At 41.7% G+C, this 16,816-nt stretch overlaps 1 protein-coding gene across 1 annotated transcript; it reads left to right on the top strand.

Moving 5' to 3' along the window:
* Positions 1-5,217: 5,217 nt before the first annotated feature.
* On the top strand, positions 5,218-6,660 carry LOC133915752 (uncharacterized). Its single transcript, XM_062359042.1, has one exon. It carries the CDS (start codon positions 5,353-5,355, stop codon positions 6,538-6,540), a length of 1,188 nt encoding a protein of 395 aa, XP_062215026.1. The 5' UTR covers positions 5,218-5,352; the 3' UTR covers positions 6,541-6,660.
* The last annotated feature ends 10,156 nt before the right edge of the window (positions 6,661-16,816 follow it).

The raw sequence follows: 16,816 nt of genomic DNA, 5'->3' as shown, positions 1-16,816 counted from the left end.
TCCGACGTTTAAGCCCGCCTGTTGATTGTGTTAACCACCTGATTCTCTAAGAAAACCATGCATGGATCCGAAAGAACTTCATAATCTCCAGACGGTAAACCAATGGTTGCATCTCTTCAAAGATAAATATCCCTTATAAAATTACGAATATTGATGCCCAAGGTACAAATTTTGCAGGTCACCATCATCCTAAGCAGGATATATAGATGGAAAAGATTGTTTCTGTAGCTTTTTTGAACTGGATAGGGCCGTCAGTCGTGAGAGAAGCAGCTTGTGGTAAACTAGTAATACGAAGGCGATGTGTGGAAAGGGCAAGTGACAGAAAGGCACGAGGTTTGTATACATGATTTGTGAACGCTCCGGTATTGGTTTAACGAGGAAGCATATCATCGTTGCCCAAATAACTAAAGACCTCTGGATAGGTATCGAGTACTAAAGTCGTTACTGATAGAGTGAAGCTAGTTGTACTAACAAAACTAGTTAGTAAACCCTCATGTGCCTATGAGTAATACTTTGAACTATTTGATATCACTCGGCTTTATTAGAAAATTGCTAAATTCAGGCAAATTTAAAGCCACAAGACTATCAGCCAGTGAGATCATATCGCTAGGTTTGGCCGTGTGCATAAGACAGGATATAAATTCTCAAACATATAAATTTCGATACGCAACTAGCGATTGGATCACACAACAAAGTGGGAAATAGGAATATGTTTTCAACTGTTGGAATGACTGTGATATGCGGTTTCATAGTTCGAGTCTAGTTCGGTTAATTAAAGGTGGTGGGAGATATAAGGTGGTGAGTGCTAGGTATTGTTGTCCTTGGCATAGTTGACAACACATATGCCTACATTAATATATCTTTCTAAGGCATAGTAAGGTGGGTGTGCGGTTGCAGTGGTGGATTCAAAGATTGAATTTTAGGTATGACATTGTAGAGCATTACTAATATATTCTCTATATTTCGGGTGGCGCCGTGTTTCCTGACCTCCATCACCGCTGGTTATGTTCATCTAAGTAAGAGAGTTCTGATGACCTTATGTGTGGCAATCTCTTAGATTTTTGCATGGTTGCGGATCTACCTATGTGGGATTGGAGTCTGGAAGAACGTGCAATGATCAGAGGATTCTTGCGAAAATGAGGTTAGCTCCACATCTTTATTTTTTGGAAATACTTACTAGCTAATGAATAAGCGGTTCTGAAATACTTATATCTATTATTTTAAGTAAAACAAAGTTAAAAGGAGCCATCTCCTTCCCTCTATAGATCTAGAAATTATCATGTTAATCAACAAAAAAGAAGATCTACACCATAGGTGAAGTGGGCCCAGATTATAATGGTTAATATTGATTTGATACATGAGGCAATAATAATAAAGTACAGCTCTAATTGATGTTGGAAAAGACAAACAATCTATTATAACAATGTAGATATGATTTCATCACAAATGTTTGAATCCAACACGATTACGTATATTCTTAGGGCGTGTTTGGTTGCCCGTATCAGAGCATCCTACTCTGCTCGTGCGTATATTCTCACAGAGAATGCCATTTGATTGTTTGTATATATTATTCCTTCCTGCATCCGCGGATACAATTATATGGATGGAGTCTAATTTGGTGGATACGTTCGAACCAAACTTCTCTATAGAACATGGCCGGTGTATGTATTATATCTGCTATAGTGTTACAACAGGCTCACTCGTTAGTTTCAGGTGCAGGGTTATTGCATCCTCCCATGTAGGCAACCAAACATCTTCACATGGTCATTACATCCATAGGTGAAGGATCATTGCATCCACCATACAGATAATCAAACACTCTTTTTTTCAGAGTTATTACATCTGCTCAGTCTACTTCTACTCGTTAAGAATATACGCTGTAGGTCTATAAAAACTCTTACGGGCAACTAAACACATCCTTAGAGTCTGATTGGTTTCCAGCATAAAGGCAACCTAACCTGACGGATAACTATAATCTCAAAGATAAACTTATTTGGTTGCTCGTATGCATTGTTCTAACTTGACCTAACCACTACTATAAAAATAGGCTTATATACCGGCCCATCACTGTCGGTTCCTTACGAGACGGCAGTGATGGAGTATCACTGGCGGTTTGTATCAAGGATCGATACTAAAAAGCTATTCGAAAAGAACCGACAGTGAAACTTACTGCTGGCTCTAGCCACGAACCGACAGTGATAGTATCACTGCCAGTTGGTGGCTCACTGCCGGTTCATGGTTAGAGTCGGCAGTGATAGTGGATGATAGCTTATTTTAAAAAATTCATAACTTTTTCATACGAAATCGGATGGGAACAAACTTTATATTAAAACTATAGCCCTCGACGAGATCTACAACTTTGTAGTTGAAAACTTTTTCATCTAATGTCATTTAGATATCCAAATAATTATTTGAAGTTTTAAACAGAAGATGTCAAAAAAATTACATATGCTAATGGTATTACTGGTACTTCTATGGTGGGATGGTAAGGACATATCACGTGAGCTGAGAGGTTCTGAGTTCGAGTACCACGAACCACATGTGCGCGTATTTTGCGTGAAAAATCGCGTGAGTTGTGACTTGTGACGGCACGGACGTAGGGGTTCCTCGGGTGCAATTTTTTTTTAATTTTTCTGGCCCCAAAAACATTGATTTGATGCTCGACTATCACTACCGACTGAAGCCTTCAACCGGCAGTGATAGTCAAGACTATCACTGCCCATTGTCCACTGTCGACTCTAAAACCGGTAGTGAAATCCTTTTATGGGCTGTTAGTGAAAGGGTTTTTTATAGTGAATGGATGCAAATGTACGTCGCGGGTCTGACTCAGGAGTAAAGTTTCCTTTATGGCCTAACTCAGCGGATGCATGTTCCTGCATCTATTCATGCAGGTAGGTCCACATATTAATATCATAAAAACATCTTTATACCAGCAACCAATTACAATCTCAACTCTTGTATCCGTTTATACAATCTCTAATTCGATCAACTAAAAAAATAACTAAACTTATTTAGATAGATATAACTAATTAAACACTTTTATTTTCAACGAGTATAACTCAGTTCAATATATTTCCTTTCAGTCTGCTATATGATCCATACTAACAAACAACTCCTAGGCAGGGCGTCACCAGCCCAGGAACGCCTCCCAACCAGAGGACATGAGACGAAGCTACACTGTGCAAAGGGGATGCACAAGCACCGGGTACAACAAAACATTAGTGGTAATCAACTCAATTTGATCATATATGTGCACCCCTTTTAATACAAAATTGTTCACTCTAAAATAGCTCAAATTAATCATATTGCTTTGAAATTATAAATATGGCTATACGTATGTGAAGTTGCGCACCCTTTTCATTTTAGTCCTAGCTTCGCCGACATCGACCAGTTCTGCAGCGCCGCGGATGCCGTGAGTGGTGCTTGAGCCCCATAGGCGGCAAGGCAGCGCTTCACCAGCGGCGACTCCACACGTCCGCATCCCCTTCCAGATCAAAGAAGCCCCGTTCGCATGGCTCCGCGCGTCCGAGGAGTCCACTGCTCGTGCTCGCCGCAGTGGAGGAGTCAACCGATGTTGGCGTTGGTTAGCATGGTGCTCAATTGCGGGCATACCACGGCACTCAGTGGCATTTAGCGGCCATGGGAATTGGGAGCTAGTGATCAGCTCGGAGGAAGGGGAAAGAAACGAGACGGCAATGCAAGGGAATCGTGGTCTGCGCGGCCAGCCCCACGCCACCGCTCAATCTGCAACCACTAACCCAATTCATCATTGAGCATGAGGTGCACGAGAAGTAGAGGGCACAACTCATGGATGCTTGTGTGAGGCGGCCGCCAGGAGCCATGCAAGTAGCTGCGAGCCGATAAGGAGAACGACGGCTCGGCACAGTTGCGACCATTGCTCGATCGGCAAAGGAGGATGGGGCAACAGGGGTGCTAGCGGGCGGCGGCCAAGCAAGGGCTGTGCTGCAGCCTGCAGGGAGGCTGCTCACTGCAGTAGCGCGTGGAAGGGGCCAGATGTGTGGATAAGTCAGCACTGAGCAACAGTTTCATAGATAGCTGTGATGAATTGTCAGATGATTCCTATCGTTCAGGAAGTCCTCTTTATTCTCCATTGGATGATATTCCAGACTTCATATAAGCTGAAGTGTTCTGTGATGGCAGGATTGTGCATTGTTTCCGGTGAAGATGAATTTGCATGGATCTTTTGCATGGATCTTTACCAACGGAAGTCAAGAAGAGATGTTCATCATAGAAGACTTACTGCTGTTGGGGCTGACTGTTGATTTTCGTTTCAAAAGATCCTAATGATTGGTTTTCGAATTTCAATCAGACGAAAAGGTCCAAATTCAGAGAAGAAAGCATTTTAGGATTCCTCCAGCCGCAGTCCAAGTAATTGTTTATATTAATTACCTTAAAAATTATGAATTTATATTGCATCTGCAATTATGAGTCACACACGTATTTGCTCTAATACAAGGCCAACTGATGGTTGCGACTGGATTTCACACCGACTAATTTAGCTTTATAATGTATTAAGATTTAAGATATCCAAATCAATCAGATATGTCTAACTTCTAGGGTTAACGGTTTTAATGCCAATTTAGATATAAATATATTAATAAGCATAAACATACTATATGAATGGAATTGGCATTTTGAACCTTTCATATATACACAATTCTTAATTATTCTCTAAAAGTTCCTCTTCAAAATGTACACGTTCGCCTCACATCATAATTGCAATGGTTATAAAACTAACATGTTTGCAATATAAATATGTCTAAAAAAGTTATTGCTCGGATTTTAAAGGATCGATCTACAACTTTTCTAAACTACATCATACATTCATAATAAGTTGATATATAAGCTCCTCTTTTTGAACAGGTATATAAGTAATGAATAAACATAATAACACCTTAAATTAGAAAAATAAAGATATAAGAATGATAAGTCTAGATACGCAAATTGTGCGAGTCACTTAACAATTTCTTAGAATAAATTGTACACATGTCCCATATTTTTTAAAAAATCATTATTCTCATCCACCACCGCTCCCTAAAAAACATCCCAAACACATTTCCCTTTCACCCATTTTAAATTTAGCCGATCGCAAAAACTACCGTCCATTCTTAGACCCAAAGGAAAACAAAGGTTCAAAAAAAAAAAAAAACCAAACCACCTCGCGCCCCCTCCTATTCTCCCTCGGTCTCCGCACGCGTATCGGTTACCCCCTAAGTCACCAACCGAGTGCACCAGACCGAGCCAAAAAGCCAAAAACTTAATCAACCAGGCCCCGCTGCGGCCGCCGCGCCGACCTCCTCCTATGCTCGCAGGCGACGGCCGCGGCCGCCGATGCCCAGCCCGCTGAAGGACCGCCCCACCGGCCGCCTCGGCCGCCTTCTCGCCGCGCTCCGCCCCTCCCGCGCTGGGCCCCTCCCTGTCCAGACCGGCTTCCCCACCTCCCTCGCCGACCTCTTCGTCAAGAACCATGGCCGCCTCAAGAAGCCCTCCCCGTCCGCATCCTCCAAGCGCGAGAAGCGCGGCGCCGCCCCCTCACCTTCCCCTTCGCCGTTCCCTCCGCCTGCCTCTCCACCGCCGCCTCCTCTGGCGGCCGCCGTCTCACCGTCGGATCGACCAAGCACCGACCTTACGCTGGCCCAGGCCGTCCGCCGCAGCAAAGGCGGCGGCTTTGACCTTGGCCTGGGCTTCCTCGCGATCAGCGGCGTGGTATGCCTCGCGCTCCTTGTGATCTGGAGCAAGAAGGTGGTTGCCGCCGTCACCGTCGCCTCCTTCTCGCTCTTCTTGCTGGAATCCGTGAGGTCCTCCTCGCTCCCCCGGCGGCCGGGGCCAGCGGCGACCAAGAGGCAGCTTTATTTGGACGGCCGTGGGCGCGTCTCGCCGATCCGGGAGCTGGAGGAGGAGACGGAGCCGTCCAGGCCGAGCCGCTCTGATTCCGACAGGGGAACCGAGGCCTCCATCTTGGTCATCGAAGAAAGGAGCGACGTCGTCGACGAATCAAGCAACCCGAAGGCGAAGGCAAAGAAGGTGTCTTGGAAGAAGCTGATCTCCAACGCAAAGAAGTTGCACAAAGGCTGGAAGTCTAGGGAGGCGGATTCGTCTGGCTCTTTTCGCAGCGAGGGCAACCAAGCGGATGCCACGGTACGCGGCAATGCCAAGGTGACGGATTCCTCAGATTCTTGCCGTATGGCCAATCAAACGGATGTCGTCGTGGAGGATACCATTGCCAGAGAGCCGGATTCTTTGGGTTCTCGCCGCAGCAAGGGCATTGAAATCGATGCCCAGCCTGTAGAAATCGATGCGCCTGCTGATGCGGATCTTTCCGAGGAGGAGGATGACAAAACAGGAATCCAGTTCCCTGCTCTGGTTCTGGTCGCCATCGTCCTCGCCGGCCTGGTCGCCGGGAAGCTCCCGGCCGTGGCGTTCACGATGCTTTGCGCGGCTTTCCTTAACTCTGTTCAAAGATTGCCTTCTGTTGGCGGCGGCCTACAGCGTAGGCAATTGGAGCTTTCCATGTCGTAGAAACCCCCAAGATCATTGTAAATTAGTGGGGAACAAAAGAGAAGAAAATATACATGTTTGTTCAGTTGTTGTTATTGCATTCCTTGTTGAATCGAAGTCCGAAGTGCAAAATTAACTTAACTGACGGCTAAGTTCGTAGCGGTTCAATGTAACTATGTTCTTGCTGCCATTGTCAGGTTGGCATTTTTGCCGTTGAGTCATTCACCCCCAAACATTTTTCCTCCTCGTGACCACAAGCGGATAACCTGAACACCAGGCTCGATCTGCTGCGTTCTCCAATCGTTCGGATGCAGTTATGTGAGTCCAGAATGCAAATGAGGATTACGTTGGGGGTTCCAAACTTCCATTCCCCGAGATGAACAGAGACGTGGGTTGTTCATGCTCGCTTTGGGCGGTTCTCCTGCCATTCGTAGCAGGACAAGGAGAAGCCGCGGCTCTGATCTTGATCCACGCCAAAACCTTGCAAGGCTTTGGATTCTTGGTAGAAGCGAGATAGACGATTAAAGGAGAGTAAATAGGCGTCTTATAATTTTTATTTTAAAATAAGTGATCTGTTTCTTATTTAACTAATGCACCTTAAGAATAAAACACAAAAAAGAAACATAGCAGAAATTCAGACTCAATCTGAAAGTTTCGATTCAAAAACTAAATTTAAAAATCCAACAAAAACTGGATCTCATAGATAGAATCGATCCCTAGATTTCACAACATACTAATCCATGACCCAACCCCATACAAAAATTAGATTTTTAGAAAAACACTAAAAACTCACGGAGATGATCACAGGGTAAAAAAAAACCTCTAAATTGATGGATTAGAGACAAAAGAATTCAATACCCAATTATATATTTTTTACGCGAATTTTATGTCTCTAGCAACTAGAAGATTAACTCCAACAAGGTGAAAAAATTCAGCTCAAACACGAAAACGAAAATCGTAGCTGAAATCGAAAACTTGCAAAAAAAAAAAAGAACCAATAGAGAGAAATTAGAATGATGGGAATAAAAAATTAAGTTCACAATGATCATTGTGACTAACAATTTATTTTGAAGGGAATAAAAAAATCAGTTTACAATGACAATTGGGTATTCTTGGTCGCTAAGACGATTATGTGGACGATCAAAGGACTTATGTATCAAGATTAAGGATCTTCTAGTTCTAAGTGTCACAAAGGAGATGAATGACACTTAGAGTAGTATATGCTATTTTTCTTTAGTCTTTTGACCATATTATAAAGAGGGGCTAAGAGTAGTAGCTTGATCTAGTGAGTTTAGATTTGGTTTGATGCACTTATAAAATTCTAGCACTAGGTAGCTTATAGAAGCCCATGGTTGACATATCAAGAAGCTAGGGCTCAAGAAAGTTTGAATTGGACGAGCTTAGAGAAAATTTACTTCACTGGATGAGCCGGTCAATGTGAAGTGATCTCACCCGAGCATATGGTTATCTCAAGACAAGCAACACTCTGGATGCACCTGATGCTCCGATGAACAAAGTGATGTAATCATCGGATGATTATTTGGGTGACACGTGCCCAAAATTGTTAGAAGTGTTACACCGGATAGTCTAGTGATAGTGTGGTAAGAGCACCGGTTTATTTTCAGCAGAAGAGGGATTGTCAGAAAAAATTGAAGTTCAACTCACCGGATTATCCAGTGATGCAATGATGTCTGCATCTAGGCCCAATATTATGATTGGGTCGCTTCTTTACCTTATCCCATCTAGACCCAATATTATGTTTAATGTATGCATGTGCGCTCGCTTTCAAGCTAATCTTATTGAATTGCATCTTAGCGTGGTTAAAAGAATCCTTAGATACCTAAAGCATACACCTAGCATAGGCTTGTGGTACCCGAAAGGTGCTAGTTTCCTACTCTTGGAATACTCGGATTTGGACTTTGTAAGATGCCATGTGGATCGCAAGAGTACTTCGGGTGGGTGCCACTTGCTAGGGCGATCCCTAAGAAGCAAAACTCTATAGTCTTGTCCACCGTGAAAGCTGAATACATTGCCGCCGGAGCATGTTGTGCTCAAATCCTTTATATGAAGAAAACCTTGTTAGACTTTAGTGTTTATATAGAGAAGGTTTCACTCCTTTGTGACAACGAGATTACCGTAAAAATAGCAAACAATCCCGTTCAACACTCTCGCACAAAGCACACTGATATTCGTCATCACTTCCTTAGATATCATGTAGCTAATAATGATATCTCTCTTAGTGGTGTAAGGTCGAAAGATCAATTGGCGAATATATTCACAAAACCTCTAGATGAAGTAACCTTTTGTAGGTTGCGAAGTGAGTTGAACGTAATAGATGCTTCTAATGTTATGTGATATCTTATCATATAGATGCATTTATGATAGGTGCTTGTCTAACCTTCTTAAAATAGTGATGAACATGAATTTTGCTTGAGATGTTGGTCTTCTAGTTTCTCTCAAGACATGTTGTTGGGTTTATCATGAAGAAGCTTGAGAAGGGAAGTAATATGACAAGATAGATTTATTTTATACTATGCATTCGTATGCCATATAACTTGCATTCATGTTTAAATTTATACACTTGTTATGCATTGCATGTGCATTAGTGTTAAAGGGATCACAAAGGAGGATATTACTCTTTGATATTGTTGTTCGCTCTCGATGAATATACACCTCTATGAGTTTGATTATAGTGATGTAAGTTTTTAATGCCTACTGAGCCATGTCCTATCGAAATTAAAGCCTTAATATTTAAGTTCATAGGAAATATGGCTCATACATTTGCTTGGAGTCTTCTCCACTTTTTTTTATTTGGTTCTTACTGCCTATTGCAAAATTATGTATGCTATAGACTTTTGGCAAATATTTGCAAATGAGTATTTAAGAGAGTGAGGCTTCACTCAAGCTAGTCCAAACATTTGTTTTTGTTGTGTGTTGATTTGAAGTTTAGACTCGGCGAGAGATTTTAGTTCAGTAGAACCTTTTCCTTCTCACCGGATGATCTGGTGTCCCTTCGTTCTCCTCAACGGATTATCCGATCTTCTATTCTCTCGGCCCAGCTTCTCTGAAGAAGGTCCGGTGGCTTTATACGAGAAGCAGCTCAGTTGCAGCAGACAATCCAGTGTTTGAAAAATGGTTTGGCACACATAAAAGTTTGGTGTTTGTGAAGAGGTCAGGACTGGACCTTCTGGTGTTCGGTTAGTGGCAGTGAAAATCAGAAGTTCTTAAAATTTTCCAATGATAGTGTTTTTGGTGTTCAGTAGAGCTTCACCGGAGTATCCTGTGTTCATAATTGGATTTCTTCAAAAAGAAGATCCGGTGTTCATAGGAACATCACTAGAACATCTGGTGTTTGAAAGTTATCGCGGGTCTGTTTGAGATGCTCTCTGGAAATATTGGTCCGGTGTTCAATTCTCAGCATCACAAGACCTTCTGGTGTTCGCAAAATTCGTGGGACCCACCTGTCATATAACTGCTCGGCCACCGCTCTCCTCTCACCGTTTTTGATCGCGCCACCACTCGTTCTAGTCGGCTCGCCATCCCTGCACCTGCCACCGCCGACCAACTCACCGCTGCACTTTCTCCACTGCTCGCCGCCGACCAGCACCCGAAGCCACCGCCTAGAGCACCGCCGCCCTGCGCCCAAAGCCGCCACCGCCCTCTGTGCTGCCATCCCGGTTGCCAGTTGCCATTCTTCTTCCTCATCGCCAATCTCCTTCGTCCTGGTCATCGTGGTGAGCACAATTTTTGGCCAAATCTTCAAATTTCCAAACCCTAGCTCTCAAATTTTGAAATTTCATTCAAATTCATGTGAATTCATGCAAAATTCTTTCAAATTCCTTCCAGTACAGGAAATCTCAACCATCGAAGAACAGATTTTTTCCACTTCTCTCCATTATCTCTTAAGGATCATAAAGCCGGTTAAGGACCGAGATAGGGGACTAGAGGTTGTGAATATGCGTCTTACAAATTTCTTGCGAAATAGATGGACTACTCTTTGTTCACCCAACACACCTCAAGAAGGAATCACCATAAAAAGTAATGTAGCAGAAATTTAGGCTCAACTCGGAAGTTTTAATTTAAAACTCAAATTTGAAAATCCAACAAAAGGTGGGTCTCATGGTTGAAATCGAACCCTATGTTCCACAACAAACCAATACATAACTAAACCCCACACAAAAATTAGATATTTAGGAGAAACACTAAAAACTCACAAAGATGAGAGGCAAAGAAATTCAATACCTAATTATGTACTTTTATATGCGAATTTTATGCCTCTAGCAATTAGAATATTAACTCCAACAAGATGAAAAAAATTCAGCTCAAGCACGAAAACGAAAATCGCAACCGAAATCGAAACCTTAAAAAAAAAGGAGAACCAACAGAGGGAAACTACAAGGAGGGAAATTCAAGCATATGCAAAAACATTAACTTCATTACTCAAAGAGATTAGCCCTATTTTAGGTAAATTATAAAGATTTTTCTCTCAAAACTTAAACCTATTACATAGGCTAAACACTCATTCTTTCTTTCCTCTAAAACTCTAGCACTAGGCTCTCACATGGGTGGTACAAAGAGATTCAAGTTGTTAGTTCAAATTCTCTAATAGCCCTACCACTCTATTTATAGGCCTAAGAAATTTGATTCATAAGTTTTCTAGCTTGTTACCAAAATCTCTCTCTCTTGTAGTACACTTCTACCTACCACTGAGGGAATTTTGATTCATTTCTTGCTCCGTCCATCGAATGATCACGATGCCTTCACAACTTGGCTTCTCCTTGATGCAAGATTCGCGATATTATCATATACTCCTCCAATCATCACACAGTTTTAAGGCTCAAGCGTGAAACTCTTTGCACACTTCTTAAAGCATGACTCACCACTTGCTTACACTTTAAGTAAGCGATCTGATGTCGACACGTATAACCCGTCTTGCGATCCTAACAACTGGCAAGTCTCCCCCGCTCCTGATCTCTCGGACCGTCTTGTCACTTATACCGGTATCCCTTTCATGTGATTTTATCAACACACCGTCTTTATTATCTGTTTCATGCTTTACTTGATCTTCATGTGTATAGTTATGATCACCTTTGATTTCGCCCGGCCTACTTGATCATCTAGCACCAAACACTAGTTTAGCTCCGATCATCCGCATTCAATCGCTACGTTACATCCATTACGTGCACATCATAAGACCAGTAAACACATTTTTCCAACTTCAACGCTAGCTAGTCTATAATCAAAATGCTAAAACCAAACTTAAGCAATCCAAAACTCGACAAATCAAATCGATAATCTTATTAATCACTCATCATATATAAATTAAGATATATTTTAACTTAATTTCTCGTTGAATCACCGACGGATCACAAAGGCCGCAAGCAAAGCCTGACATGAGGGAGCCACCATTCATTCTAGAGCACACAGGCAGGCCCAGTTTCCTGAATCATGAAGCTTTCGGCGGCACCGTTTCTCGCCGACCCGCACTCGTGAGCGTGTTCGCGAGGCTAGCTAGCTGCATTTAGGGCAGGCTCGCTCTACAGCCTTATTTGATGATCAGAGCTGCTGCCTCGGAACTTTACAATTCGCTTTGCTACGTTCGCGCTGGCCCTTTCGCAAACAGGGGACGGCCTTGTCGCCTTGCCAGGTTTTATCTCATCCGTGCAGGTAGACGTAAGCGTGGCTGATGCGTTCACTTTCTCATGGGGTCTTCTGATTTTGCCAAGAAAATGTGCAGCTTTAATCTTTACGGAATTAAAGCTCGCTGGCTCTGCTTAGATCCAGAGCATCTCTAAGAAAATGTGACAGCTTCATCACTAAGAAAATGTATGGTATTGTAGCATCGTGCTTTCAGCTTGAAAGATCCGGAGATGCACGCGTTTGGAAGATCCCAAGTCAATAGGTCAAGCGATGAGTTTGTCCGGTCCAGTCACACAACTCACAAGCAGGCAATGATGGGTACAATTTCTTGCGTGCCATACGTCAGGTTTGACAATTTCTTCGCCGTGGCTAGTACGAAATGATAGGTTGTGACTAGTACGCGTTCTCCACCAAGTTTAGCCGGCAATTGAGTTGGAAAGTTGACAGGGGTATGCTGGAAACATCTTTATCTGCAACAAGGGATGGGCGTAGATGGATGCGTGGATCCAAGTTCAACTCAATCCACTAATTAATTATTTTAAGTAGATCAAAATAATTAGCTAGTTAATTAAATTATACTATATTAGATCCATATATATTTAGATATTGCTTCATGTCCATTATGCAACGGATCGAGATCCTCCAGGAACTTTATCAAGTGTGTCGTGCAGCTAGGATAGTGGGCTGGTATAGTAATAGCACTTTCATCGCAGCCGCGGCCTTCGAAGCAAACAACTAACCGTCCATCAGTTATGGAACTGGCAGCCAGCCCAGCTAGGCCTCCTCACCTGCGTTTCCCACAAAGAGCAGGCACAACGGGCCTAATAACTGTTTGTAATCGGCACGGATGGAGTTTTTTATTTTTTATTTTTTATCATTAATATTTAAATAAATAGATTTTTGATAATAATATTTGTATAAATAAGTGGTAAGGATAAAATGGTGGCAGCGCCATCCGATACCGTCCTCTTATAGGGCGGGTAGGGTTCACCCTGAGCGTAACGCTCCTTATCATCCTCTGAGAGGGCGGGTAGATCTCACCCCGCATCTGTCGATCGTACTACCCCTTACCGTCCACTGAGAGAGTGGGTAGCCCCCTTGTCGCCCTCCCTTAGGGTGGTTAGCCCCCCGCACCCGCACCCGCCCCCTCCCACTACCCTCACGCTATAAAAAGGCTAAAATTAACCAAAATAGCCATTTAAATCTAGAAAAAAGAAAAAGATGAGAGGAGAGGAGAGAGAGACGGCGCGGCGAAACCCTACTATTTTTTATCTACGTATTTTAGATCTCATTTTTCGGTAATTCTTCTAAACTTATGTTTTTATTAGTAATTAAAGTACAATTAGATCTAGAGTTTAGCGACATAACAGTAGTTACATTATATGAGATATAGAGTTTAGAAAGGTAATTAGAAAATGATGTTTTTCTGTCTTTTGTAGTATATTGTAAAGATCAATTTCAATACGGTAGGATAGTCATAAGATATATAGTAGTATTTAGAGTACGGTAGTTTTGATTATCTAGATTTTACAGAATAAAGATGTAGGTAATAATTATAGATAATTAGAAACTTTATTAAGTAAATAGATGGTTAATTAGTTTAAATTGATTAGTTTGCTTAGGAGCAATATTGATTGTAGTGAACTAAACGTATGTTAGGTGATCATCCGTGCTGGTAATTTTGTTAGAGTTTCAATAATCATAAGTATAGTTTACCGGTATTAATATTGGACATATTTTTGGATATTTTTAGGGATGCTCGATAAATTATATTTTTAAATATATTATGGTGAATGTCAGATTGGTTATGGTCCTAGCGGTGTAGTTCTCTCTGGATTTCACCATGTTGTCAAGGAACTTAGTAGAGCCAATGAAAGAACTATACTGGGCGTGTGCAAATGGCTGATACGCCATTTTCAATTGGATCCTCAACAACATGAGCTTAAGCTGAGAGCTATGCTAAGACGTGCTACTCAGGGGTACTTTGGAGTAGTGGCGGAGCCAGGATTTGAACGCTGGGTGTGCCCGGTGAAAAATTTAGAATCCAATATACAAGTATAAAATTTACTAAAAGTATAATATAATAATATTAAAAATTCCCAACATAGTAAATTCAACAAATAAATTTAAAATTTAAGAAAAGTACAATATAAATAGTCCAAATATGAAATAAAGTCTTACATAGATTGATACATATAACATTACAATACATACTCTAGAACTCTACTTTACGCTTTCTCATAACCATGAAACTCTCATTTATATCATCCTCATTTATCTTGCAGAAAATATCACGCTTAATAAATGTGACTAAACAATCGTTCAATAACTCATCGCCCATACTATTTCTCAATTTATTCTTCACAAGACTCAATGTTGAAAATACTCTTTCAATACTTGCCGTCGCCACCGGTAGGATCAATACCAATTTAAGTAGCAAGTACACCAAATCATAAAGAGCATGCTTATTTGTTTCAACAAGCCTAATAGAGAGCTCCCAACATTGTTTAGGCCTTTGAATCTATCATCTCTTCTCATATCATGAATAAAGTTATCAAGTTGAATTTCAAGTCTTATCAAATCCATGCTTGATATGTCCTTGGGATAAAACTTAGCAAGTCTAACTACCATGTGTGCATCATAAGAAGCAAATGAATTGAATGGATTCAAGGCCGACATGCAAAGAAGCAAATCTATATTAACCAAGATATACCTCTCTTCTATAACGATCATCAATTGTTTGTTCGGGGTAAAACCGTGAGGATCTTTCATGAGGCACATAATTACCATCCAATGAAGGAATGTTGATGCTATATTTTATACAAAATGATGTAACTTTTTCTTTAATGAAGTCTTGCCACCCATGAGATCTCATATATTGCATTCTTTCCTTTGCCAAATGGTAGCTGATTAATGTGACATCTACTTGGAGACAATACGTAAATATATCATGTGAACGTTGTCTCCCTCTTGTGCTGCTAGCTGAGACGTACCAGAAGGATCCAACAGAGATAAACATTGTGGAAACAGTAGCAGGAACAAGTCAGGCAGTGGTGGATGAGGCAGACCCGGCAACTGTTGGAGATGAGCAAGTCGTTGAGGATGTGCGGGAGATGCAATCGATGGGTGTAGCCGATGAGGAAGAGCACATCCCTAGCATAATTGAAGAGATGGATAGGAAGGATCAAGAGCTAGAGTAAGACATTGCCGATGAGGATTCATTCGACGAGGAGGGAAATGCTTATATTCCTGCAGAGTGGAGGAATCAGGAATTTTGAAAGCTAGTGGTGAGTGAGGGTCATTAGATACCATGGAAATATCATGAGAACGAGGTGTCCCAGGGTGTTACGTACCATAGTAAGGAGGTTATTTTTGATGCAGTGAAATTTGGTCGTTGTCTCTTTGGAAGCAGTTCAAGGTTGTGAAGTCGAGCAAAAGGAAGTACGACGTCAAGTGTTTGGTGCCTGATTGTTCATAGCAGGTGCACATATTCAGAGGGAAGTGGGTTGAATACTAGGAGTGATCAATGGTAAAGGAGCATAACTATCACATTGAGGAAATAGAGTTCTCCCACCAGAACCTGTCATCTGCTTTTGTTGTCAATGTTATGTACGGAAAGATTGTGGATAATCTAAAGTATGAGTCACGATCAATAATCTATGCTATTGAGGAAATGTTCCAATACACAATAAACTACGCTAAGACATGGAGGGTGAAACAGAAGGCTATTGAGATGAGGTTTGAGACATACGAAAATTCATATGACAACTTACCACGTCAACTAGCCACAATATGTGCAGAAACCCTAAAAGTTACTTTGACATCAAGAATTACTCCTCAACTGATGTCAAGTACAGGGGAAAGCGAGTATTACAGTGTGCTTTTTTTGCATTTGCGACAACCATCAAGGCATTTAGGCACTGTTGACACATCATTTGCTTAGATGGGACGTTCTTCACTGGGAAGTATAAATGACATATGTTGTCTGCGATTGGGGTAGACGGAAACAACCAAGTAATGCCACAAGGGTTTGCCTTCATGGAGAGCAAAAATGGGGAGAGCTGGTATTGGTTCCTTGAGCGGGGTCAAGCATGTTATTGCTCTAGACTGTTTTGATGTATGTTTGATTCATGATAGATATGCAGGGCTGTTGCAGGCTTTGCTGGATATGCAATACGATAGTGTGTAAGAGCAAAGTGAACTGACTTGAAGAGCAAGTGGTGCATGGGGCATATGGGTGCAAACTTTTACAGACAATTCTAAAATAAGGACTTGATGAATCTTTTCAAGAAATTATGCAGCCAAAACCAGCAGAGAAAGTTCAACGCACTATAGGCAAGACTAGATGAACTAACTATGAAACAGACAGCTGAGCTAGCAGACACAGGAGATAACCCGATTGCTCTTGGACCCATCCTAACAGATACTCTCTAGATAGTAAGGAGGTCAGGGTCAGCTGTTAGGAACTTTTAGTAGTGGATACAAAATGAGTCAAGAGAGAAATGAGCATTGATATACAACACTAGAGGGGCAAGGTATGGGTTAATGGCAACTAATCTTATTGAGATCTACAACTAGGTTATGCAGGGTATGAGATCCCTCTCACTTGTTGGAATTGTTGAAGGTATTATGCATGAAACTTGTAGATATTTCATTG

This window comes from Phragmites australis, chromosome 4 (genome assembly GCF_958298935.1).
Source record: "Phragmites australis chromosome 4, lpPhrAust1.1, whole genome shotgun sequence".
In the NCBI taxonomy this organism is placed as follows: Eukaryota; Viridiplantae; Streptophyta; class Magnoliopsida; order Poales; family Poaceae; genus Phragmites; species Phragmites australis.
This window is presented reverse-complemented; position numbering and strand designations above follow the sequence as displayed.